This window comes from Muntiacus reevesi, chromosome 1 (assembly GCF_963930625.1).
Source record: "Muntiacus reevesi chromosome 1, mMunRee1.1, whole genome shotgun sequence".
NCBI classification, from domain to species: domain Eukaryota; kingdom Metazoa; phylum Chordata; class Mammalia; order Artiodactyla; family Cervidae; genus Muntiacus; species Muntiacus reevesi.
This window is the reverse complement of record NC_089249.1, coordinates 150,069,211-150,095,085: the sequence shown is the minus strand read 5'-3', so window position 1 is coordinate 150,095,085 and position 25,875 is coordinate 150,069,211. Positions and strand designations below refer to the sequence as shown.

General features: G+C 39.2%; 1 protein-coding gene across 2 annotated transcripts in view; it reads right to left on the bottom strand.

Annotated features, from left to right (window-relative positions):
- Positions 1-22,375, bottom strand: part of USP24 (ubiquitin specific peptidase 24) — a 136,377-nt gene extending 114,002 nt beyond the window's left edge. For both annotated transcript variants that reach the window (XM_065912159.1, XM_065912165.1), the window contains exon 1: positions 21,669-22,375. In XM_065912159.1, the coding sequence (XP_065768231.1) occupies positions 21,669-21,980 (312 nt within the window). In that variant the 5' untranslated portion in view covers positions 21,981-22,375. The remainder of the gene's footprint in view (positions 1-21,668) is intronic.
- Between the last annotated feature and the right edge of the window lie 3,500 nt (positions 22,376-25,875).

The following is a 25,875-nucleotide window of genomic DNA, read 5'->3' as shown; positions in this document are numbered from 1 at the left end:
TGATGTGGAAGTTACAACAAGCTATCCAGAATATCTAACTAAGGTAATTAAAGAAGATGGCTACACTAACAACAGATTTTCAGTGCAGACAAAATAGCCTCATATTGGAAGAAGATGACATCCAGGACTTGCACTACTAGAGAGGAGAAATCAATGCTTGGGATTAAAGCTTCAAAAGACAAAGTGACTCACAGACATAGAGAACAAACTAGTGGTTACCAGTGTAGGGGACAGAGAATATAAGGGTGAGGAAAGTGAGGTACAAACTAAGAGTGTAAGACTGGCTCAAAGGTGTATTGCACAACACAGGGAATATAGCCAATATTTTGTAATAACTGTAAATGGAAAGTAACCTTTTTTTTTTTTTAAAGGCATTTATGTTTCACTTTTTTTTTCATTTATTTTTATTAGTTGGAGGCTAATTACTTTACAATATTGTAGTGGTTTTTGCCATACATTGACATGAATCAGCCATGGATTTACATGTGTTCCCCATCCCGATCCCCCCTCCCTCCTCCCTCCCCATCGGATCCCTCTGGGTCTTCCCAGTGCACCAGCCCCGAGCACTTGTCTCATGCATCCGGAAAGTAACCTTGAATAGAATTTGTATCCTACTGTTGTGTGAAACTGTATAAATCTTAATTATGTTGAATTGGTTCAGAGCGCTTTTCAGGTCTACTATATCATTCTACTTCTCTGTATAGTCTATTAATTTTTGAGTTTGATATTGAAATTCCAACTAAAAATCTACTAAAAATTTATCTATTTAAAAAGATAATTATAATATATAGTGGAACTATATGTAACCTTGTTCTGTATTTTCCAAGTCTCCTGTAAACATGTTATCATATTTTCATAATTTAAATAAAAATGTTAAAAAAATAAAAGCAAAAAAGAAGAAAAAAATTAATGGTTAATTAAACAAGGAAATATACCTCTCTTCCACCACCAAAAAAAAGAAAAAAAAAGAAAAGAAGAGCTGACTCGCTCATGAGGGACTAAAGAAGCTGGTGATTTGAAGCTCATTTGTGATTCCAAAGATCATAGGGCCCTTAAGAATTATGCTAAATCTACTCTGCCTGTGCTCTACAAGCGGAACAACAAAGCCTAGATGACAGCACACCTGTTAACAACATGGTTTACTGAATATTTAAAACCCACTGCTGAGACCTACTACTCAGGAGAAAAGTCCTTTCAAAAGATTACTGCTCACTGACAATGCACTTGGTCACCAAAAAGCTCTGATGGAGATGTACAATGAGATTGATGTTGTTTTCATGCCTGTGGATATACTTTCCATTCTGCAGCCCATGGATCAAGGAGACCTTTCAAGTCTTATTATTTAAGAAATACCTTTTGTAAGGCTTTAGTGCCATAGATAGTTGATTCCTCTGATAGATCTGGGCAAAAGAAATTAAAAATCATTTGGGAAGGAGTCACCATTCTACATGCCATTAAGAACATTCATAATTCATGGGAAGAGGCCAAAATATCAACACTAACACAAGTTAGGAAGAGGCTGACTTCAACCCTCATGAATGACTTTGAGGGGTTCAAGACTTCACTGGAGGAAGTCACTGCAGACGTGGTGGAAACAGCAAGAGAAACTAGAATTAGAAGCTGAGTTGAAGATGTGACTAAGTTGTTGCAATCTCATGATAAAAGCTGAACAGATGATGAGTTACTTCTAATGGAGGAGCAAAGAGAATAGTTTCTTGATGAAATCTGCTCCTGGTAAAGATCCTGTGAAGATTGTTGAGATGTCAACAAGAGTCAGAATATTTATAAACTTTGATAAAAAAGCAGTGGCAAGTTTGAGAAGATTGATTCCAATTTTGTAAGAAGTTCTTCTAATAAAATGCTATCAATCAGCACTGTATGTTACAGAGAATCCACTCATGAAACACAGCGTCAAAACTGATGCAGCAAACGTCATTGTTCTTATTTTAAGAAAATGCCACAGGTACCCCTACCTTCAATAACACCACCCTCATCAGTAGGCAGTTATTCACAGGGAGGCAAAAAATATATATTATGACTTACTGAAGGCTCAGATGATGGTGAGAGTTTTTGAGCAATACAGTATTGTAAAACTGAGGTATGTACATTTTTTTAGACATAACGCGGTTTTTCTTGTTTAGTCGCTAAGTTGTGTCTGACTCTTTGCAACCCCATGGATTATACAGCATGCCAGGCTCCTCTGTCCTCCACTATCCCTGAGTTTGCTCAAATTCATGTCCACTGAGTTGGTGATACTCTCTAACCATCTCAGCCCCTGCTGCCCCCTTCACATTTTGCCTTCAATCTTTCCCAGCATCTGGATATTTTTCAATGAGCCAGTTCTACACATCAAGTGGCCAAAGTATTGGACATAGTGCTACTGCATATTTACTGATGACAGTATAATATAAACATCTTTTTTAGGTACTAGGAAACCAAAAAGTTCATGTGACTCACTCTATTGCGGTATTTGCTTTACTTCAGTGGTGTGGAACTAAAACCACAGTATCACCAAGGTATGCCTACAGATGTTAAGATAAGAAATATATTACTAGAGACAAAGAAGGACACTTCACAATGACAGAAACAAAGGTCAATAAAAACAGGAAGATAAAAGAACATAAAAAGACACACTATGAAAACAGAAACCAAAAGAGAGCTGAAGTGATTATAGGAATATCGGAAAAAAGTAGAAGTTATGTGAAAATTTATTACTAAATATAAGGAAGGATGGCTGTAACAGTTCTAAACAAACATGCATCTCATGACAGAGACCCAAAGCATAGGAAGTAAAAACTGGCCGAACTAAAGAGAAATACACAATTCAACAAGAGAGTTGGAGGCTTTCGCTTTCAGTAATAGCTAGAACTAGATAGAGGTCAACAAAAAAATTATTACTACAAACCAAGCATACCTAAAAGACATTTACAGAATCCTTCACTCCATAACAGCTGCAGGATATACATTCTTTTCAAGTCCACATGAAACATTCTCCAGGATAGAGTACATGTTAGGCTATAAAACAAGTCTCGGTCTATTTGGAGGGATAAAATCATACAACGTATGTTCTTTGACCACAATGGAATGAACTTAAAAAACAATAGAAGAAGGAAATCCAAAAATAAGTGAAAATTAAATAATATCTATAAAATGGACAAAGACATCCCAAGAAAAATAAAACTACAGCCCAATGATCCTAGGAATATAAACACAAAAATCCTTAATAATAAACTAGCAAACTGAATCATAAAAAGGATTGTAGACCAAGTATGCACACAAGGTTGGTTCAGCATACAATAGTAAACCAATACAATGTTGTGAACAGTCACAGAAGAAAGATTAAAAAACAGTCATTTCAATAAATGCAGAAAAAAAATTCAAAAAATCCATCACCTTGTCATAACAGTAACAGAAAAAAAATCAACAAATAAATAAAATGGAATTTCTTCAACCTGATGAAAGGCATCTACAAAAACCCTACAATTAACATCATACTTAACTGTGAAAGGCTGAATGTTTTCCTCTAAAATCAGAAACAAGGATGCCTGTTCACCAGCTTTCATTCAACATTGTACTAGAGATTCTAGCCAGGGCAATTAGGCAAGACGAGAAATCAAAGGCATTCATTCAGATTGAAAAGGATGAAGTAAAACTATTTCTATTCACTCATTACATGATCTTGTAGGTAGAAAATTCTAAGGAATTCATGAAAAAAGAAACCATTAGAACCAATAACTGAGTTCAGCAAGCTGCAGAATAAAATATCAATATCTAAAATTCAATTGTATTTCTATACACTAATGAACAATCTTAAAATTAAGAAAACAATTCCATTTACAATAACATCAAAAAGAAATAAAATACTTAAGAAGTACACTGAAGATTTATACACTGAAACCTATAGAACATTATGGAGAGAAACTAAATAAATGCAAAGACAGTCCATGTTCATGGACTGAAATTTAATACTGTTAAAAGGGCAATATTCCCCAAATTAGTCTACAGATTCAACTCAATCAGCATCAAAATTTCAGCTTATTTTGCAAAAAATTGACAGGCTAACTCTAAAACTCACATAGAAATGCAAAGAACCCTGTATAACCAAAATAATCTTGAAAAAGAATAGTTTGAGGATTCACACTTTCAACTTTCAGAATTTACTATTAAGCTACAGTAATCAAGACAATGTGGTACTGGCATAAAGATACACATATAGGGAATTCCCTGGAGGTCCAGTAGTTAGGACTCCATGCTTTCACGGCTGAAGGAGCAAGTTCAACCTCTGACTGGCGAGCTAAGATCCTACAAGCCACGGGGCACAGCCAAAAATATACCAAAAGGCACACATACAGAAAATGGAATCTAATTGAAATTCCATATATAAGCCCTTATATATGTGGCCAATTCTCCCTCAACAAGAGAGATAATACAATTTAATCTCTGACAAAGACATAAAAGCAACTCAGTGGAGGAAGGTTAGCTTTTTTAACAACCGTTAAGACAGAGGCAAACGAATAAGACTGAACCCCAATTTCACACCATATAAAAAATTAACTTTTTTTTTCTAGAGTATTGGTTACATTTATTTATTTTTTCCCATTTATTTTTCTTAGTTTGAGGCTAATTACTTTACAATATTGTAGTGGTTTCTGCCATACATTGACATGAATCAGCCATGATTCATTTACATGTATTCCCCATCCCGATTCCCCCTCCCACCTCCCTCTCCCCCCGCCCCCGATCCCTCTGGGTTTCCCAGTGCACCAGCCCCAAGCACTTGTCTCATGCATCCAACCTGGGCTGGTGATCTGTTTCACCATAGATAATATACATGTTTCGATGCTGTTCTCTCAGAACATCCTACCCGCGCCTTCTCCCAGGGAGTCCAAAAGTCTGTTGTGTACATCTGTGTCTCTTTTTCTGTTTTGCCTATAGGGTTATCGCTACCATCTTTCTAAAGTCCATATATATGCATTAGTATACTGTATTGGTCTTTATCTTTCTGGCTTACTTCACTCGGTATAATGGGCTCCAGTTTTATCCATCTCATTAGAACTGATTCAAATGAATTCTTTTTAATGGCTGAGTAATATTCCATGGTGTATATGTACCACACCTTCCTTATCCATTCGTCTGCTGATGGGCATCTAGGTTGCTTCCATGTCCTGGCTACTATAAACAGTGCTGCAATGAACATTGGGGTGCACGTGTCTCTTTCAGATCTGGTTTCCTCTGTGTGTATGCCCAGGAGTGGGATTGCTGGGTCATATGGCAGTTCTATTTCCAGTTTTTTAAGAAATCTCCGCACTGTTCTCCATAGTGGCTGTACTAGTTTGCATTCCCAACAGTGTAAGAGGGTTCCCTTTTCTCTAGACCCTCTCCAGTATTTATTGCCTGTAGACTTATGGATAGCAGCCATCCTGACTGGCATGTAATGGTACCTCATTGTGGCTTTGATTTGCATTTCTCTGATAATGAGTGATGTTGAGCGTCTTTCCAAGTGTTTGTTAGCCATCTATATGTCTTCTTTGGAGAAATGTCTGTTTAGTTCTTTGGCCCATTTTTTGATTGGGTCATTTATTTGTCTGGAATTGAGCTGCAGGAGTTGCTTGTGTATTTTTGAGATTAATCCTTTGTCTGTTGCTTCATTTGCTATTATTTTCTCCCATTCTGAGGGCTGTCTTTTCACCTTGCTTATAGTTTCCTTTGTTGTGCAAAAGCTTTTAAGTTTCATTAGGTCCCATTTGTGTACTTTTGGTTTTATTTCCAATATTCTGGGAGGTGGGTCATAGAGGATCCTGCTGTGATTTATGTTGGAGAGTGTTTTGCCTATGTTCTCCTCTAGGAGTTTTATAGTTTCTGGTCTTACATTTAGATATTTAATCCATTTTGAGTTTATTTTTGTGTATGGTGTTAGAGAGTTTTCTAATTTCATTCTTTTTCAAGTGGTTGACCAGTTTTCCCAGCACCACTTGTTAAAGAGGTTGTCTTTTTTCCATTGTATATCCTTGGCAAGCAGATTCTTTATCACTAGCACCATCAACAAAATTAGATGTTTAAGGGAAACAGTATTATAAACAGAGGGTTACAGAGCTTTCATATTTCAAAATGGTATTACTTTATTTTTCAAGTATAAAACTTTAACATTTTCAGCTTTTTTGACCATTTGAGGCAACGTCTTTTCTTTTTATTGTGACACACCATCAATTTTATTTAAAACTGAAAGACATTTAAGTTTTGAAAATGCTTTACAGCATTTATGTAAATTTAGCATGTTAGGGATGCACAATTCTGTCACTAAGGCAGAAAAGAAATGTGCTCACAAAAAATTCTTGAATATCACTTTTAACCTGAAAAATTTCTAATAACACTGAATCTTGTGTATCTGGTCATCCAAGAAAAATAACAAATAAGTTAATGCCCCACATTATGATTCCTAAACTAGACATTTTAAGATTAGAACCAAAACAATTGCTGGAAACATAATTGAGGCTATTTCCTAAAGAAGTAATTTTACTTATGCCCATAAATATAAATTAATACAAGTATAAACAAGATCTCTGTAATTCCCATGATACTTGATAATGTCATAAACACACTAGAAATTCATATAGTTGTGATTATAACTTCATTATTGGCAAATGATTCGGAATTACTGTTTATCTATAAATGGGCTTAGCACTTTTAATTACTGGAAATAGTTTTTCACAGAATTGATAAACGCTGTCTCTATATAGCGTAAATCTACCTCCACAGAGGTAGAGATCTTTAGATTTAACATGTAGATTATCATGACAAAAATATTTCTTTGCATGAAATCTTCTATATTTACAGTTAGACATGAACATATATGTCACTATCCATATCTAGAAACTTGCCTGTTTGAAAAATGCAGATGAACAAACATAAACACTGTATAGGCACTAACTTAATTGAGGGCTGAGTACACAAAACGGTATAATTTACTCAGCCTTTGCAACTGGCCTTTAGAATATTACTGTATAAGCATTAAGATTAGTAACAGAATTTTAATATTTACTTAGAAAACCATCTTCAAGTTCAAAGAAATTAACAAACCTCTTGCTCTTACACTCAAACCTTCTTTGTTTAAAGAAGTGGAACCTACTGGAGTAAATAGTGCCTGTTGTTCAGAGATAAGCTCTGCTCTCGTCTAGCCACTAACCCAACAAATACAGAAAAAAAAAAACCAAAAAACTTCAGGGATAGAAGATTGCCAATAGTGCTTAAAGTTTATGCTAATACTAAATTTGATTACTTAACTATTTTGTTAGCCAACAATGTAGTCAAAAGAACTTCCAAATGTTTGATTAATGTACAGAAAAATGAAGATGCCAAATTCATGCCAAATCATTTTTCCATGATTTTTAAAAATGTATTTGTCCATTACCTAAAATAAACAATTAGCACCATATATGTCAAGTGCCTAAGGAAAAAAAGATGAAAACATGAACATTTGATTGCAAGTCACTAACTTACAACTTTCTAATGAAAGTTGAGACCTCAGGCTCATCAGTCTTATTTCAAATTTTTCAAAGCAATTCAGAGATAGTTCTATGCAAATCTATTAATAATATGATCTGTTATTCCAGACTAGATGATTCCTAAAATATTCACTGAAGAAAAAGATAATGGACAAGTGCAGGTGGTTCCCAAGTCACTAATATACTCAAGTCTGTCGGCAAACTGCTTTCTTGAAACTCATTTTCATTCCATATTATAAGCAGTAGAGAGTTTCCTAACTGTTCTACAAAAGTGGATATTTCTCATGGTCCCTTTCTTTCACAACTCTTGGTGTTGATTCAATACATAAAAACAAGGTTTTCATGAGAAGCTGTCTTTGAATTCAAAGGTGGTATCTTACATATGGGCTTCCCTGGTGGCTCAGATGGTAAGGAATCCACCTGCAATGCAGGAGACCCGGGTTTGATCCCAGGGTCAGAAAGATCCCCCTGGAGTGGAGAATGGGTACTTACTCCAGTATTCTTGCCTGGAGAATCCTATGGACAGAGGAGCTTGGTGAGTTACTGTCTGTGTGGTCACAAAGAGTTGGCTACTACTGAGCAACATATAGGATATATCCTTTATCATTTAGATTTAGGGTCTGAGATTTATATATCGTTGATCTCAGGAACAAAAAAGTTGGTAGCTATAGTTAGACCTTCAGTTTTAATAGACAGCAGGAAGGAGTGAGATGGTAAGGGGGGATTTAGATATATGCAGAGAAAAATGAGTGAGAGGCAAAGGAGAATTAGCATGTCTCCTGACTACTTAGCTACTCTGTGTTAGGGATGGTGCCCAACCCCATGAGGCAACGACAAAATCTGTCATTGTGCCCAATATCTGTCATGGGCAAAATTGAGGCTCAAATAAGACAAGTTACTCAAATCTATTTCTCATGGTCTCTTGCCTAATGCTAACAGTCACTCATGGATTCAGAATGGGATGAGAATTCAGATCAAGGTTTCTCCAAATCTCATGTTCTAGATTAAGCACTCTGGAGGTATTCCAGTTCTTCCTAAAACTGGTAGGGGGGTTCAGTCCCTAAAAGCATCACTCCAGAATGGAGGTAAATTGTTATTAAAAAAACAACCAAACAAAAATTTTATATAATGTACCCTAAGCTAAGAGTTGACAAGGTAAGAGAGAATTGATTCTCAACTGCTTTTCTTCCAACACTTGTATTTCTTAGTCCACTAATATTCCTAAAGTTTTAGGTAAGAGGTTTTCTAGGATAAACAAGTACCTTTTATTCTTAAATTCTGTTGAAATTTCCTTTACTATGTATTCCCATGACAGATCTAAATGTTGATTCTGTCACCACCATCTGCTTGCTGTGTGACCTTGAATAAGCTTCTTAACCTCTCTATGTGCCGTAGTTTTCTCAACAGAAAGCAGAGAACAGTGCCTGCCTTGCAGGATTACTATGCAGATGGGAGAGCATCCTTGTAGAAGACCAACTACCACAAACTGGCACATCCTACCCAGTGGCCCAGACCGCTCTTCCAGCTTCAGATGAGTGTTTCTATATCCCTGGCAGACTCTTCAACTTCTACGAAGAACTCAGTGTTCTAATTTGAATATGTTTCTTCTCCGAAGAAACTATCCCTAGTCTCTGAAACTTAGTGTCATCTTCCCAACTAGTCGGTCCCCATACCACAGTGATTCTACCTCAGAAATTTCTCCTCAACAGTCCCTCCTGGCCGACCACCACCGTGGCTGAGGCCCAGACTCTAGCCCCACTCTTGTGTCCTCTTCAAAATGCCAGTGATCTTTCTTAACAAAACAAAAACTAAACTAAACCAAGAAAAGGGATCTGATCCCATCACTTGCTTGCTCTAAACCTCCTTTAGAACCCAGCTGCCTTAAGTACCTAGAAAGTAAAAGCAGGTCTCCAGCACTTGACTGGCATGCAAAGCTCTTCACCATCTGACCACAACCTACAAACAGAACCTCATCTGCTTCTCTGCTAAACCCTTCTGCTCTAACCACACTGAACTTCTAGGCCCCTGAGCACACAGGGCTTGCCGTGATACCATGCTACCTCTATGCTCTTTCCTCTGCCTAGAGTGCTTTTTCTCCAACACAGTAAATTACTACTTTTATTTTGCTATAGACTGCATGTTTGTGTCCCTTCAAAGTTCATATGCTGAAACTGAATCCCTGATGTGAGGGTATTTGGAGATGGGGCCTTTAGCAGGTGAGTCATGAGAGCTCTGTTCTTTTCAAAGAGACCAGAGAGCACTCCCTTGGCCCTTCCACCATGTGAGGTTAAAGCAAGGAGACAGTTGTCCATGAAACTGGAAGCAGGTCCTCAACAGACACCAAAGCTGCTGGCACCTTGATCCTGGACTTCCCAACCTCCAGAACTATGAGAAATTAATTTCTGTTGTTTACAAGCCATCCATTCTATAGTATTTTAATATAGTACCCTGAATAGACTAAAACAGTCTTTAAAATCAGATCAAGTATCATTTCTCTAATAAATTTTTCAAGATTCCTCCAGACTAAGGTATTCTGTCTTCTGTTTTTACACTGAATTCCATTCAGTACTGTCTAGAAGCTGTGAATACATCAATGAATAAGACAAACACATCCTGCCTTTGAAGCTTTGAGATACACCACCTATCAGAAAAGACAATCACATAAGGGATTATAATTTCTTATAAGGAGCATGCTATCATAACAAGAGTATTATGAAAGTGCATTAGAAGGGGAACCCGGTTTGGTTAACATCTGGAATTTCATGGGACTCACGAGACTGAAATAGGAGGATGTTCAATATCTAACTCTGCCAACTACAAGCTTGTGTTAAATCTACTTTGTGGAGAAAGGATCAAGCACAAGGATCAAACTGATGTCACAGAGTGCGGTTGGACTAACTCTCCTGGTCCAATATGACAAGAGAACTCCCCTTTTCTTAGGTGTGAAGGTTGAGGGGAACAGGCCAGGTAGAAGGAAAAGTATGTGTATACAATAGGCTGGGAGTCATAAAAGAACCTGGCATGTTTTAAGACTAACTTTTTAAAATGGATCCTTTAAGAGTAAATCAACACATACTATGTTTTATTTCTGTATTCATCAAAATATATAATTAATGCAAGTGTCATGTTTTTAAGAGTATCAATATCCTTTCAAAGTATCATTCAAAATATTTTTATTTCAAACCTACAAGTGTATAATATTTCCCAGTGGATATTTATGATAATCACTGTATTTGATACACATAGACCAAAAAGGCAGTTTTAAGAAAGTAAAAGATAATACAAATTAAGCATATGTTATTCCAATAAATTTATATACTAACTACCAAGCTTACTGTAAAATATCAGTACCCATGTACAACTGTGGACACTCAGGCAGGGGATCACCAATCCTTGTCAGGTTTACAAAGATGCTAAGCAGGCAGATCGAACAGCCCCTTCACAAATGACAGCGCTTCTTCAACCTTCCTCTCCTCAACCCTCACCACCTTTTATAAACTTATCAACAGCTGCTGACATTAGAAAGTGCTGAAAGAGAAAGCAAGGTAGACAAGGTAAGCATCTTCAAGGGGGAAAAAATGAATCAAATGTCAACTTTTTGCCCCCTAACTGAAACTAATATCTAACAAAGGAAATGGTGGTAATGAAGATACAGCAAGCTTATGAGGAAGGATATACTAAAGATGAGTTACAAGTAAAAGACTTCCTCATGTCAGAAAGACAGTTTGGTCAAGTATACAAAATGCTTCTTGAGAAGCAGAAGGCTAGTTCCTTTCCCGACTTTGCTAATGATCTGAGTCAAGGTCCTTACCCCTAAACTGACGAGACGTAACATCACAAAATCCTGATGGTCTCTTCCAGCTTTGAAACAAATCTTCAACCTTAATCTTTAAATTTACAACTTTTAACATTTTTACTGGGACAGAGAGAGGAGAGGACAGAAAATATTCTCAGTTCTACAGATAATTGATCTGTTTTACGAAGTGTATCTTGCCAAGTATTCTTGATATTTCTCTCCTGTGTTAAAATTACTGTGAACTGGGTGAATCCAAGGTAACTCAGCATGGATTGTGATATTTGAGGCTTCTTAACAAATACTTGGAACTTCTTTACCACAGACATGCTTTATACTCCAACCATAAAAACCCCAAAGTAATGAAAAGCAAACAGGATTTGTTTGTTATTCTCTACAGATGTCAGTATGTCATCACACATCTCATGAACCAATTGTTTTTTACGGTACAAGTTTTATATATTACACATACATTTTTTTGCCTGGTATAACTGAGAATACTGATTGCTTAACAGACAATGGCTATTTTCCCAAAACCAAATATGATATACAAACTAGTAAAATATAGGATGATCTGTTGCTACTGTTGTTTAAATGTTTCATTTAAAAACACTTCAAATGAAGCAGAAGGAAATCTTACAAAATGAAAAGTACTAACATTTTAAAAGTATTATAGTATTTTAGTAAACAAAAAACACTCCAACATAAAACTAAACACCCCTCACACACAAACATTGATAATAAACTAAGGATTCCTAATGTCATTAGTAACAGACAAGTTTTTCATTTAGCTTTAAAAGCAATCTTTTTTGGGGGGTATTATCAACAATTATAAGAGAGTTTTAGCCTTTAAAAAGGCCAGTTTCTAGAGCAATTTCTCTTTCTTGGGGGGAAAAATGCACAAATATGATTTTAGGACAAAACATAATGACATTTAGGTGAAATAATTAACACCATTCTTAAAAGAGGTACTAGTTGAGAGAATCATTAACCTAATAATAAACATGCAACAACTAAATAAATACAAATTCTGTACATTCCATGGCACTAAAAGGAAGATCACTTGAAAAAACAGTTATCACTTGGTTTCCTGGCAATGGATACTACTATAGATCAAATTACATCACAAAAAAATTCTTGAGGCACTACTCAAAAGCTTTAGATAGATCTAATCTCTTCATACTTAACCCACAACTCTTCAAGGCCTTAATTTTCTGAATTATAACACTATAATTTATTGGACACAGATAAAGGGAAACACATCAGCCTTGAAACTGTAACAGAGAAGGGACTCTGTGATTGGTTCACTCCTGTATTCCCAACATCTACTCAGTGCCTAGCATACATTTAATGCTCAATAAAAACCTACTGAATGAAGGTAGATTTAAGTGTTTTATTGAATGGACTATTACCTGTCTTGCTGCTCTGACATTTTGGGTATAATGCCTATTTTTATCAATGGAATTTGATTTCTATCTTTATTTAATGTAAATAAGAGAACTCTTGTAAGAACTCTCTACTTTTTTCCAGTATTTTAAGAAAAATTCCAGAAACAGCAGTCTTGCCCTCTTAGAAATAAGTAAGTAGACGTGAAAGAGTACATTAAGGTGAACAAATAACCGGAAAGAGTCGTGAGTGGACTGTTTCTTGAAAACAGCTGCTGCTGCTAAGTCACCTCAGTCGTGTCTTCTTAAAAACAGCAGATGGGACTACGTCTGGAGCCCACCAAGAGCCCAAAAATCATGAGTAGCCGTGCTCAGTTCAGCTCAGTTCCTCAGTCGTGTCTGACTTTTTGCAACCCCACAGACCACAGACCAGGCCTCCCTGTAGCAGTACCACAAGTCCGGGAAATCACAGGTGACAAGGGAAGGCCTTGTTGGCCAGGTATGCATCTCTAATCCATCCCTTTGGCAAAGCAAAGCTAAACAAAAAAATCTATGCTTTAAAAACAGCTGTTTCCCAGACAGAGTCATAGATCTCAGAGAGTCTCTAAATAAAGGTGAGTCCGAACATACCTGAGTCATAGATAACACCTGAGTCATAGATAACAAAGTCAACAAGGCAAAATGCTCGGAGATATTAGGTGAGGGATGGGGGGAATATGGAGAAAAGGAGAAAGGCAGGAAAAGCAACTAAACAGAAGCTCCATTACAGCTCAAACTGTGACTCAAATTCGGAAAGTCCTGCTGAACCACATCTTCTGAGCCAGTTTTCTTATAGCTAGAATTAGGACCTATCTAGTAAGTATATAATCAAATATGAAATTTAGATTTAAAAAAAAAAGTTCTGAATTTTATGTTAGGAAGCAATATACCTTTTCCTGTTTTTCAGTTACATAAAACACAAAATCTTCCTATATTTAACTTTCCTCAGTTGCAAAGTTTTAAAACAATTTTATAATCTAGGCAAAATTTTCCTAAGAATCATGAAATACTTTAATCAATTTTTTAAGCTATTTTCATTTTTAATGGACACTAGAGTTTGGTTTGTCTTCATTTAATAGAGTTTATATACTTTAAAAAAACTTAATCTTTTTTTAATTCAGTAAAGCAGAAGAGAATTACCTGTGTACCCTATCACCCAAAAATAACAGCCATTAGTGTTTAGCGCCAGTTTATTTAGAAAACCAAGTGCATATGTTTACACATGCTATTTTCTGAAAGGCCTCATAGCTTTTAACTTCTCAAAGAGATTAAAAAATGAAAACTAACCACAGATTTAGTGTAAATTCCCATTTCATGGATGAGAAAACTGAGGCTCAGAGAGGCAAACTGACTTGCCCAATAAACTTATAGTTAGCAATCAACAAAACCCTGGAGAGAAATGTACTATCTCCCAAATTCCTGGTTTAATATTCTTTCAAACGCCATTTGATTTTTTATTTCCCTTAAGGTATTCCTTCTCCATTCATTTAGTTATTTATTCAGTCAAACACTGTGAGCCAGGGGTCTGAGGGACACAGAGATAAAAAGAAATAATACTGCTCCTCAAGTCCAGTGGGAATACAGATACATACATGTAAATACACCTCTCTGTTAGCTAAAATATGATCATTTCTTCACTTGGTGTACCTACAAAATGCCATTGGGAGTATGTGGCCATGTGAGACAAGCGTGCCTTGAAGAGAAACGGCACTTAAGGTAATCTCGAAGAATAAATCCATGTTAGCCAGACAGACGCTTAGTGAGGTTTGGGGATGAGAGCGAGGGAACAGATGGCCCCTGAACTGCAAGGGGGAACATGGCACTGGAAGGCAGGAGGCATGATGGGATGGGTAAGTATGGAGGTCTTGAAAGAAAGGAGTTCAGATTGTACCTACAGGAATTAAGGAACCACCAAACATTTTTAAGCAAGGCTATCTCATAACTAAAATTTATATTTTACAAAGATCATGCTGGTACCCATGAGTGGCACAGAGAAACAGGAAGAAAGGGACATGAACAAAACCTGAGCAGTAACAGAGGCGGCAGGAGAGAAATTTACGGTTAGAGTTAGGAGGCTACTTGATAAGAAGACAAAGGAAGGAGTCTTAAATAAACTAAATAATTGACATATGGTGCTGCCATTGGCAGTATGGAATGCCTTCATATATTTTAGGATCTGTATTTTAAATTGCTGTAATTTAAATTGCTACTAAAATGCTACATGGTAGGCTTCTAATGATAAGTTGCAGAAAGCAATTCAATTTTCAACCAAAACTGCCAATATGAGTGAGGAATGGAAAGAAGAGAGGAAAAAAGCCTAAAAATTTTGATCTGTTTATGAAAGTTAGATTCTAAAAGAAGACAAACTAGAAATTGAAAAGCAGTGGCAACAGCGACTAACTAATCTTTCTGGAAAAGATTTTAACTTCAGAAACCATTTTGGAAGCCTGCTGATAAAGAATGCATTATATTTACTTTTTTAACAAAATATTTCTAACATAAACATAATTAAACTTAAGTGAAAGTATATCAAATGCTGTCAACTGAATTTCACAATGCACATAACTGAAACAACTTAAGATACTACAAGAAAGCAAACTATACGGGAACTTAAGAAGTGAGAAGACTTTGGTGGGCACTGAAAGATATTACTTATTTCCAAGAAGAAAAATAAAATCTTCAACTTAGCCCCAGAAAAAGATTCCACCTTCATGGCTAAAGTATTTCAATTTTGGTAAAGATTATCAAAATGAAATGCCAACTTAGTTGTGTTAGCTCTTTTCTTCAGAACAAATAAAAATACACCAAATCTAATGTCATCTACTACTAATATGAGCTTAAGAAAAAATTTTTACAACTCATTTGTGACTGAAAAATATTTCAATACTGAATAATAAAAATTCCTATTATAATAATGAGAATGAGAAATACAAACTTAAAAAAGAAACTAAAACTCCCTGGAAGGAAGGTGAGAAAAAACATCTACTCTTGAAAGTGAAGTACAACTTTCTTACCAATGCCTCCACAATGCAAAAGTCTCAGGCTGATACGTCCCTTGTATCTCAATTTTCCAGGTACCTGAATGCTTACTTCTTTATATGCCCAACTTTCTTCTTATTTTTTAAATCAAAACCGTGGTAAAATGTATTACACATTCCTGAACTTTCTTAAACAGAACAGACGGTAACCTTTTCTGGAGTGCGGCATCAGTAAAAGCAGCCTCTCGGGGGCCATCAGCACACGGAGCTGTTTGTTGTACCTCACTCCATACACACTGCTTTGCCTTCAGAGTTTCCTTCCCCTCCTTTGTCCCTGAGCTACGTGTCACTTCTCACTGCTGTGTTTGCCTCCAGCAGCTCATCACCTCATGTCTGGACTACTGTAAGACACTTCTAATTTGACAGGAAACCTAACATTAAAGCTGATTTGAACTATGTTTTTTAAAAAAGACAAAACAGCTAGGGCTTCCCTGGTGGCTCAGTGGTAGAGAATCCACCTGCCAAGGCAGGAGACATAGGTTTGACCTCTGACCCGGGAGGGTCCCACATGCTGCGGAGCAACGCAGCCCACGCGTCACAACTTACCGAGTCTGTGAACCCTGACCTCACGCCACTCGGCTGCTGAAGCCCTCATTCTCCAGAGCCCGAGCAACGCAGCAAGAGAAGCCACCGCGTGAGAAGCCAGTGCGCTGCAACTTTAGAGCAGCCCCCCAACTCGCCGCAACCAGAGAAAAGCATGAGCAGCAACCAAGACCCAGAACAGTCAAAAATAAAAGCAACTAAATAAATAAAATAAAAACAAACTAAAACACAAACGAGTGAAGTGCATGGTCTTGAGTGCATGCGGAATATGAGGGTGTTTTGAAATGGTTTAATCTTATTATATATTTTACTTCTCATTTCTCTTTGGTATTTCAAATAAGAAAAACTTCTGGGAAAACTGAACTCCACAGACAAGAAAATTATTACTGAACCAAATCTTCCCAAATATAATGATTCTTATTAAAAGCAACAATTTTTCATCTTTGCACTCAAATTCAAATGAAATCCAGGTTATATGCTTTTTGAGCAGTAAGAATGAAGCTGTGGAATACCCTGATGTCTGCTATTTAGGTTATATTACGGTTGAAATTCTATCCTCATATTATTAAAACATTTACTTTTCTAATGTTGTTACTGGTTTCAAATTTTAAGCTAACAGGATTATTATGTTGCATAAAGCTATCCCTACCTACTATGATTTTACATTCATTCTAATAGCGAATGGTCAGGTAATTACAAGTCAGATGAACTCATATGCCTAGTTAACAAAGGAGACGACACATATATACTAGATTATAAAGAAATTCTTATTTCAAAATTAATCTTTCAGAGTCCCTATTTTTCATGTTACTTTCAACTGAATTTTGGAATTCTTTTTTCCCTTTTTTTGGCCTTGCCCCGTGGTATGCAGAATCTTAGTTCCCAGCCCAGGGATGGAACTGCTTGCTGCCCCTTGTACTGGGGGCACAGAGTCTTAACCACTGGATTGCCAAGGCGGTCCTGGGAATTATTTTATTTTTTAACTCTAAAACTTATAAACAGATTCCACATTTTCTAATTTAACAAGTCACAGTAGATCAGAAACTGTAAATCAAATCACAAATAACTAAAATTTATTTATAAGATATTTACTCCACATTCAAATGAGCTAGGACTGTGGATTTTAGAGGAAAAAAAGGACATGAGTTTTAATATAAACCTTAGTATATTATGTAATATATAATGTATAATTTTAATTCATGTGTAACTACCCACTTAATACCAAAAGAAAAAAAAAGAGGCAAAAATAAGTTAAGTAGTTACAAATTAATGTGATTTTTATGTGATTTATATATATTCTAGCAGGACCAACTTTGGGGATCTTTAACAAAAAAGCAATGAAATCATGCAAATACTTCTGACAAAATATTTCCAGAAGACTATCCACAATTAAACAGGAACAAAACAAGGAGTTCACAATATTAGTGAGATCACAGCATTAAATGTCACTTCTAGGTATAAGAATTAACATGAAACGTGACACTAAGGTCTTTCTAACTGTTAAAACGCTACTTGCAAAAAAAAATTCCATTTTAGTATTTTCTAAAGAAAAAACAAGGAAACTTAGTAACAAGTAAGGTATATTGCACAACTATTAAATTTTAAAAGGTGCTTAAAAGGGTTCCTGGTTCTAAATTCTAACTCTCTGGATAAGAACACAGTTCTTAAAAGGACCAACTCTGTCCCAGCTCTAGGAGGGCAGAACCAGGGGGCATGCCCTGAATAGTGGTCAGTAGGGCTGATATTAACCATAAAAGAAACACTTAAGAATTCTAACAGTGGGGGTGTTAAACATCTGGATAAATTATTTGGAGCAGCTGTGAGATCTCACTCTCTTTAATAATAGAACAGACTCCTACCTGGTTGTGAAGTAATGCTATTCAAAATCAAAACTGGTGAACTTTTCAAAACCCCATCCAGACCAAGACACCGAGAATTAATACACTTCTACACCCAGCACAACTTTCTGCAAAGCAGTACCTTTACATCACTGGAAGATTATCTAAAAAAATGGCTTTCTGTGCATTGTTATGCATTCTACTAGACATCTGAGCCTTTTCTATCTGCATTCTCCTTGGTGCTACTGAACTAGAAGTTAACTGCTTTTACTTTCCAAATTTTAATTTTTAAACCAAATCCTAATTATAGCACGAGCCCAAATTACTAAACTGATTTACCTAACTGCATGACCTTGGGAAATCACTTCTTGTAAAACTAGAGGCTTGCACTAAGATCCACCAGAATGCAACCTCCACATTCTGTTCCCAATCCCGGAACCTGGAAGGATTAAATGCTTACGAAATGAGAGGACTGTTCCTGTTACCAAATGACAAATACAAAATAAATGCAATCATTTTTTTCTTTTTTAACAACTGGATTTTGATCTGCATATTCCCAAACATTTTTAAGAGGACACTGAAACTGAAATTTCCTATTAGGCCAATACAAATGTATATAATTTCAGACAAGGACCTTATTTTAAAGAAATAAAACAAGTAGATTATGCAAGAGCTGACAAGCTTCACCTTGTTTATTACACTTTCTTTTCTCCAACCTTTTACTGTGCCCTGTCCCTTTTTCATTTGAAAGGCAGGCAGTTGGTAGGGAGAGAGTGTACTGCACTTGCAGTGAGTGGGCCTGGATCCTAGTCCCATCTCTTTTATGAACTGACTCTGTAGGGACATGTCACTTCCCCTTTGAGGCTTGCCCACTTGCATATGTAAAACCAAGGAGACAAACTAAGCATTAATTTCTGAAGTCTTCTTTAAAAAGGTATGATTCTCCCTTCATTCTATCCATTATCCTATTCCCAACGCCTTGATTCAGCCCTTGCAATCCACATCTTTCTTAGCTTGTACAGGAACCTCAAATCTGTCTCTTTCCCTTTTTATTTTTCCTTTTTATCTTAAAATGAATTCAATCTTAAACCATGAGTTGAGCAGAATGAAAAACACACTCTCTTTGAAGTCAGAGAGACCAGTTTCAAATTCAGATTTTGCCACTAGCTAAGCATAGCTCTAAAATAGTGATGTTATTAACTACCTCACTGGGGATTAAGTACAAGGTATAAAGCACCTAACAGCACCTGACACTGTATAGATTTTCAACAATGATCAGTGCTTCTCCCTATTTCTCAAGATCAAATGCCTCAGGTTCCCATTGTCGACAAAGATGACCAACACGCTGCACAAGCGGCATGCAAGTAGATTTGTAAAACAACAGAGGCAACAATTGGATTAAATATTCTCACCAGGTTCCCATGTGCTTGTATCCTTGTCAGTCTTCTGGGTAAAGCATCCCCAGTCACTAGTAGCACCCCCCACCTTCTACTCTGTGACCTTGCAAAATTAAATGGTAGAGTCAAATCCACAAGTTAAGAGGAAATGAAAACTTCACATGGGTCTTCAAAAAGTCATAGATTCTTCAGATTTTATGTGAAAGCAAACTCCTCAGCCTGTCATTCATGTGAAAGGAAGTCAGTTCCAATTCTTAGTGTTTAAATGTTCGGCAGGGCAGCTAACGTTAGTATTTAAACATACATTAGTACAGTTAATGTTAAAGTACCACCAAGCATTATAATTTATTTTGATTTTGAAATTCCAGGAAATTAAAAGGCGTGATAAAAGAAAAGAGTAAATTTTTTCACAAAATGAGGATACGCTGAACTTTGAAGGACTATACAAACAGCTTCAGAAAAAGCAGTGGCTTTCTTCTTGATTTCAAAACTGGGTCAAAACTAAAAGGAACAAGAAGAGTGATGGGGGTTTGCAAACAGAAGCTCATTTCTTAAAGTGATTTAAGTACAGCTATTTAATTACCTGGGACCTTTCCCCCAAAGTAGGAATAATTACAACCTTTACTTCCATACACTAGTCAATGATACAGCTGAGTTACTGGGTAACAGAGGGCAATCAATCAAGAGTGTGGAAGTCTGGAAACCAAAGAGATCTTGTGAAGAAATCTAGTTTTTTGAAGTGCCACTTTCTTTCCCAAGCTACTTCAGCCCAAGCAAAAGCCCATGTGGCCAAACAACCATGTGATTAAAAAGACAGAATATTATTTATGAAAAAATTCTTTCAGGAGGCTTAGCTTCATTAAGAATTATCCAAATTCACATCTCTACTTAAAAACCTAAACCACTAAAGTAAGCCAACCTGCTCTACTGGACCTTTGAAATATACTATGCAGCAAATCAAACCAAAACCCTATCATGAGCTGTCATCTTTCTGCAAAGGAATTATTCACCACCACTGCTACTTCTGGTTGATCCTTTTTTAAAAAGAATGAGAGGTAAAGTCTGTTTTCTCCCTCATGTGCTTTGCTCACATCTCAAACTAAACAGAAGGAATCTCCACCCAGACTTGAGATTTCTGATCAAAGCCATTCACCTAGATGGCCCTTCCTCCTTAACACACTCCTCCAGTCCCTTTACTTCCCACCCTGTCCCTGTCCCTCTGCAGAGCACCCTCAATGCTACAACCCCTTTCTCCAGTCTAGCTTTCCCTCCTTTCTGATTTAATCGATTACCAGTACCCAGACTTGGTCCCGGCTTCATCCTCCAACTCCAGTCCCATCAGTGCCGAGCCCCTCCTCAGCTCTGACTCCCGTTCTGGCCTCTTATCTCTAACCTTTCTCAGTCTAATAATCCCCATGTCTTCAATACCTGATTTTATCGATGACGCCCCTACCCACATCTCATGTCAATTATTGTCACTCCTGGCCTCTGCCCAGTCCCTCTTCATTTTAGACCCTGACCAATCTCCTCCTTTTTCTGGTCCTTGGTTAAAACCCAAATCCCATCGTAACCTCAAGTCCTCCTCTGATCCCAGCAAAGGCCTTTACTCTGGCTGGCCCATCCCACTTTTTCTCTGACTCTGAAGCTAGTGCCTTCCCCCACTACTTCACTGAAACCCTGGGCCACAAAATCTCGGGTCCTCGCCTAGTCTACTAGTACCCCATTTCTGACCGCCCGATAACAGGCGCCATCCCCCATCACACACTCCAGGCCACTACGTCGATCTTCCCCCATCTCGGGGATGCCAGCTTTGGACCCTCCTCCCCATCCTCTTCCCGGGCCTGTCCCGTTGGTGACCTCAGCTCAAAGCCCGAGAGACCCCTCCCCAGCCCGCCGCGCAGCGCTGCCCCGCATCCCCAACTCAATTTCACCAGCCCTCACCCAATCACTCCCCACCTGACCGCAGCCCGGTGACCTCCGCTCTGACAAGCCCGGTGCTCCATCTGCCCTTTCTCCGCGCCTCCCCTGCCCCACACGCCCTCCGCACTTCAAGCCCAGTGGGGTGTGTCCCGTCCCCACGGAACTCCAGCCCGCTGGCCTCTCCCTCGGGGGTCATGGGCCGCCCCTCCTCACCTCGGCGTCCACCACCTCGTGGTACGCGGGCGGGGGGTCGAACCCGCCGCCGCCTCCGGTGCTCCCGCCGCGGGAGGGGCCGTCGCCGCCGCCGTCGCCCCGCGAGCCCCCGCCGGGCCCGGGGCTGGGGCCGCCCCCGCTGTCCATAGGCTCGTAGCCGCCGTAGTCGAGGCCCGGCCGCTCGTTGGTGAGCAGCGCCACGGCTTCGTTGATGTCGTTCTTGGCCAGGCGCAGGGCCTTGCGGATGGTGGCGGGGTCCGAGAAGCCCATGCACAGCAGCGTGGTCATGTGCTGCTCCTCCTCCGATTCCATGGCTCCGGCCTCCGGGCCCCGCCGGCCGGCGAGCAGCGAAGCTGCGGGTCCGGGGCCTTGCGGGCCCAGCGGCGCTGCGTATGCGCCGTCCCCGCGCCCGGGCGGGCCCTTGCGCTCCTGGGCTGCGCGCTCCGCGGCCGCCGGGCCAGGTTGGGCGCGGGCGTGGGCACCGCGAGCCGAGCTACGGCAGTGGGGCGCTCAGGAGCGGCGGCGGCCCGGCCCAGCCCTGCGCGCCGCCATGTTGGCCTCCTCCTCCGCCTCCGCCTCCTCCGGCCCGCGGGGCCGCGCCTCCGCTCCCGGAAGCCGCACGAGCCGCCGCGGGGCCCGCAGGTCACGGGTGAGGGTTGGGGGCTGATTTTTCTTTCTTTCTTTCGTTTCTTTTTCTTCTTCTTCTTTTTTTTTTTTTTTAAAACAGAGGCAATAAGGGAGGGGCCGCGCCGCGCAGCGTCTAGGTCGAAAGGACCGCCATGAGGCCCAGGCGGAGGCGATGGAGGGTTCGCCGCCGCCGCCGCCGCCCGCCCATTTCTCCAGCAACAGGTTCCCCCGGGAGCGGGAGGGGCGGGAGTGAAGTACAGCTCGCGGCGCGGAACGTCCCCGAGCCGGCGATCCTGCCCTGCGCTGATGGCAGTTCCCTCCGAACCTGCCCGGAGTCCGCGACGGACTCCCGCTCCCGGACTCGCTCGCCCCGGCGCAGCCCGTAACGCACTCCATCCTAAACGCAGTGCGCTTGGCCGCTGCTGCAACCCACCCCCAACCCGGTCTGACAGGGACCGCGGTCCTGGAGGAAATCCTTCAGCCACGCTCCCTGAAATACTCTTCAGCGCCCACTTAAATTCATGCCCCAAACCGGCCAAATCGACCCACTCGGGCTGAAATGCACCATACTCTTGACCAGCTTTGGCTGAAATCACCCTCAACTGGTTTAAGTGAATCCCCAGCCTTCGTTGAGTTTGCCTTCCATCCTTGACTGACCACCACCTACCTACCCCCGGCTAACCTGAGTGGACTCTACCAAACACTTGCCAGAGTCCCCTGAGAGTCTGAAACATATTTTTACAACCGCAACTCTAAATCCCAGTGCTTTCTGTGAAAACCTCCAAAAACTCCACACTGCATCACCCTCCTTCAGCCTCTGACTCATCCCAGCACCTTGGACCTCTGTTCCCCTCCTGATACCCACCCACCCACGTTTTACTGCATTCTTTGGCTCAGGATTCCGGGTATGTTTCTGCCTTTTGGGGGGGACTGCGCCCCCTGTTTTCTATACCCGTTGCGGGAGGCGACCGCACCCCTGTTGATTTCCACCTTTGAGCATTCCCCTTCCCCTGCAGAGACTGCTTGCTTTGCTTTCTCTTTCCACTTTTAACATTGTTACCCAGGGGGCATATCTTTAGGCCACTGACTTTACCATCTAAGCCCTGGTCCTTGCTATTTCCCCGCTTCAATTTCCTTTAATTCATGCTTCTCCTAAGTTATTTCCCTACCCTCTCCCAAGATCCTGATACTTTCCTCCTATCTCACTGCATGCTACATTAATCCCTCTGCTAATACCCTGACCCTGGTTTCTTCCTGAACCGTGAAGTCCATCATCTATCTAACCTTTCTCATTATATCAAATCCTTCCTGTTGCCAACCCAGGCACTCACTAAAATCCCCATTTACTCCAAATCTTAAGTTAGGGGTGGTACCCAGAAATTTTCTCTGCATTCTATTAGTATCCTTTTCCCTGGACCATGAGCCTTACTTGCTGTCTACATTTTTAAACACCAGCAAATTGATTTACAGGGTGAATTTGTCATTGTTGGTTAACATGTAAATAAAGTAACTTGTGTTTCTTGTACTGTTTAAAGACTAGATTATAGACCAAAGACTAGGACTAACATGCAAAGGAAGTAAAATTTTCTAAATGTGTTAATGAAACTAGCAAAACTCCTCTCTTCCGTTTCTGAACAACAACAAAAAAGAACTTGCTAAGGAAGAATGCTATAATTGGATCAGATCATAACATGTATATTGAAATAAAATGTTACTGTTATCAACTTCTAGTATTCAATGACATTTTAGATATTTATCTGTGGTATATGAAGAACAAAAGTAATCTAAATCAGCCTAATCAACCTGTCATAGAGTACCTGCCAAAGGTATTTGATTTTTGCAACAAATATATACTTAGTATTTGTCAGGTGCTAGGTACTGTTCTTGGCACTGGTGATGTGGCTCTAAACAGACTAGATAAAATGTGATGATGGCAAGGGGATCATATTCAATTTTGCCCTATGTTTAAAGAGTTAAATCAATGACCAAATTAAGAAATAAGTTATAAAGGAAGAGAAAGTAGCAGGTAAAGAATAAAAACTGTTTGCCACTGAAATTCAAATAGAACTCAAGAGGTAATGAGACAGAGCGCATTCAGATGGCACATAAAAAAGACTCATCAACAGTGGCAGGTTCATAGAACATGACAGAGGAAGCTGTGCTGAGCTGAGAAGAGGAAGCAGAGAAAAAGTCTGTGATAAAAACTGGAAAGGAGCCACAGAAGGCTACGAGAAACAAGGAAGGCCATTTTTGACCCGGATTTTGGAGTGAGTGAAAAGCCAGAGTGTCATTTGAGGATGCTAGTAGTATAATCACACTTTTTTTTGCATGTAAGAAAGCAAGTGAAAACATTAAACTCTGTTGAATTAGGATAGGAGGAGAGGGGCCTGTGATATGAATATTCATACCTTCACTTACATTTTTATTTTTATTGCAGTAATATCTTGAAAATGTTGAAGGACCCTCTAAGACAAATATTTAGTTCACATTTATCCTTATTTAGAAACTTTTAGAAGAAAAAGAAATAGCTTGGTCTGGAAGAGAAGTATAATGGACTGTCTTGAAGATAAACTATGAGGGTTTCTTGTAAATAACTAATTAAAAAAAAAGTTATTGAATGTCATTTTGAGCCAGGCTGAGGACTTAGGGAGACAAATGTGAGCAAAATACACATAGTTTCTGCCTGTTTAGAACTTTAAAGGCTTTACAGAGAGACAAACAGTAATCATAAAGTGTGATAGGTGCTTTGATTGGAGAATTTTCAGAAAGTAAGGAGCAAATTTTCTTGCCCTCTATGGGCATAAATTACCAAGTCTAGGAAATTTAGAAAATTTTTCCAAAGAAATGTTACTTAAACAATAGTGCGATAGTAAGTAGGAAAGTCAGGAGAAGGAGTGTAAGATGAGGAGAGAGTTCCAAGGAATAGGAACAGCATATGCAAAGGACCTGGAGTGGGTAAGAGGGAAACAATTTGGGGGAACCTATGGCTGATTCATATTGAGATTTGACAGTAAACAACAAGCTTCTATAAAGCAATTATCCTTCAATAAAAAAATTAAAAAATCAGTGGGGACTTTCCAGGTGGCTCAGTGGTAAATCCTCCTGCCATGCAGGCAACATAGGAGATGAGGGTTTAATCCCTGGGTCGGGAAGATCCCCTGGAGTAGAAAATGGTAACCCACTCCAGTATCCTTGCCTGGAGAATTCTGTGGACAGAGGAATTTGGTGGGCTGCAGTCCATGGGGTTGCAGAGAGTTGCAAATGATTGAGCACACATAATGCATGAGAAAAAGTGAGTGGAAAGTGGCTGGAGAGTAGAGATCTAGAGAGGTAGCAGTGAGAAAGGAATCTAGAAGCAAGTGTAAGCAGACACCAGATCTGAGAGGGCCACCTAAACTGTGACAAGGAATTTGAACTTTAATTCTGAGGGAAAAAAGAAGTCACTGAAACATTGATGTAGAGGAGAGACTGTATGGATGCTATTTTAAAAAGTTTAAGATCAACCTAACTGCAGTGTAGAGGAATGGTGTAGACAGAGAGGAAGAGATTAAGATGGTGATTTTATTTAGGAGACAAGACC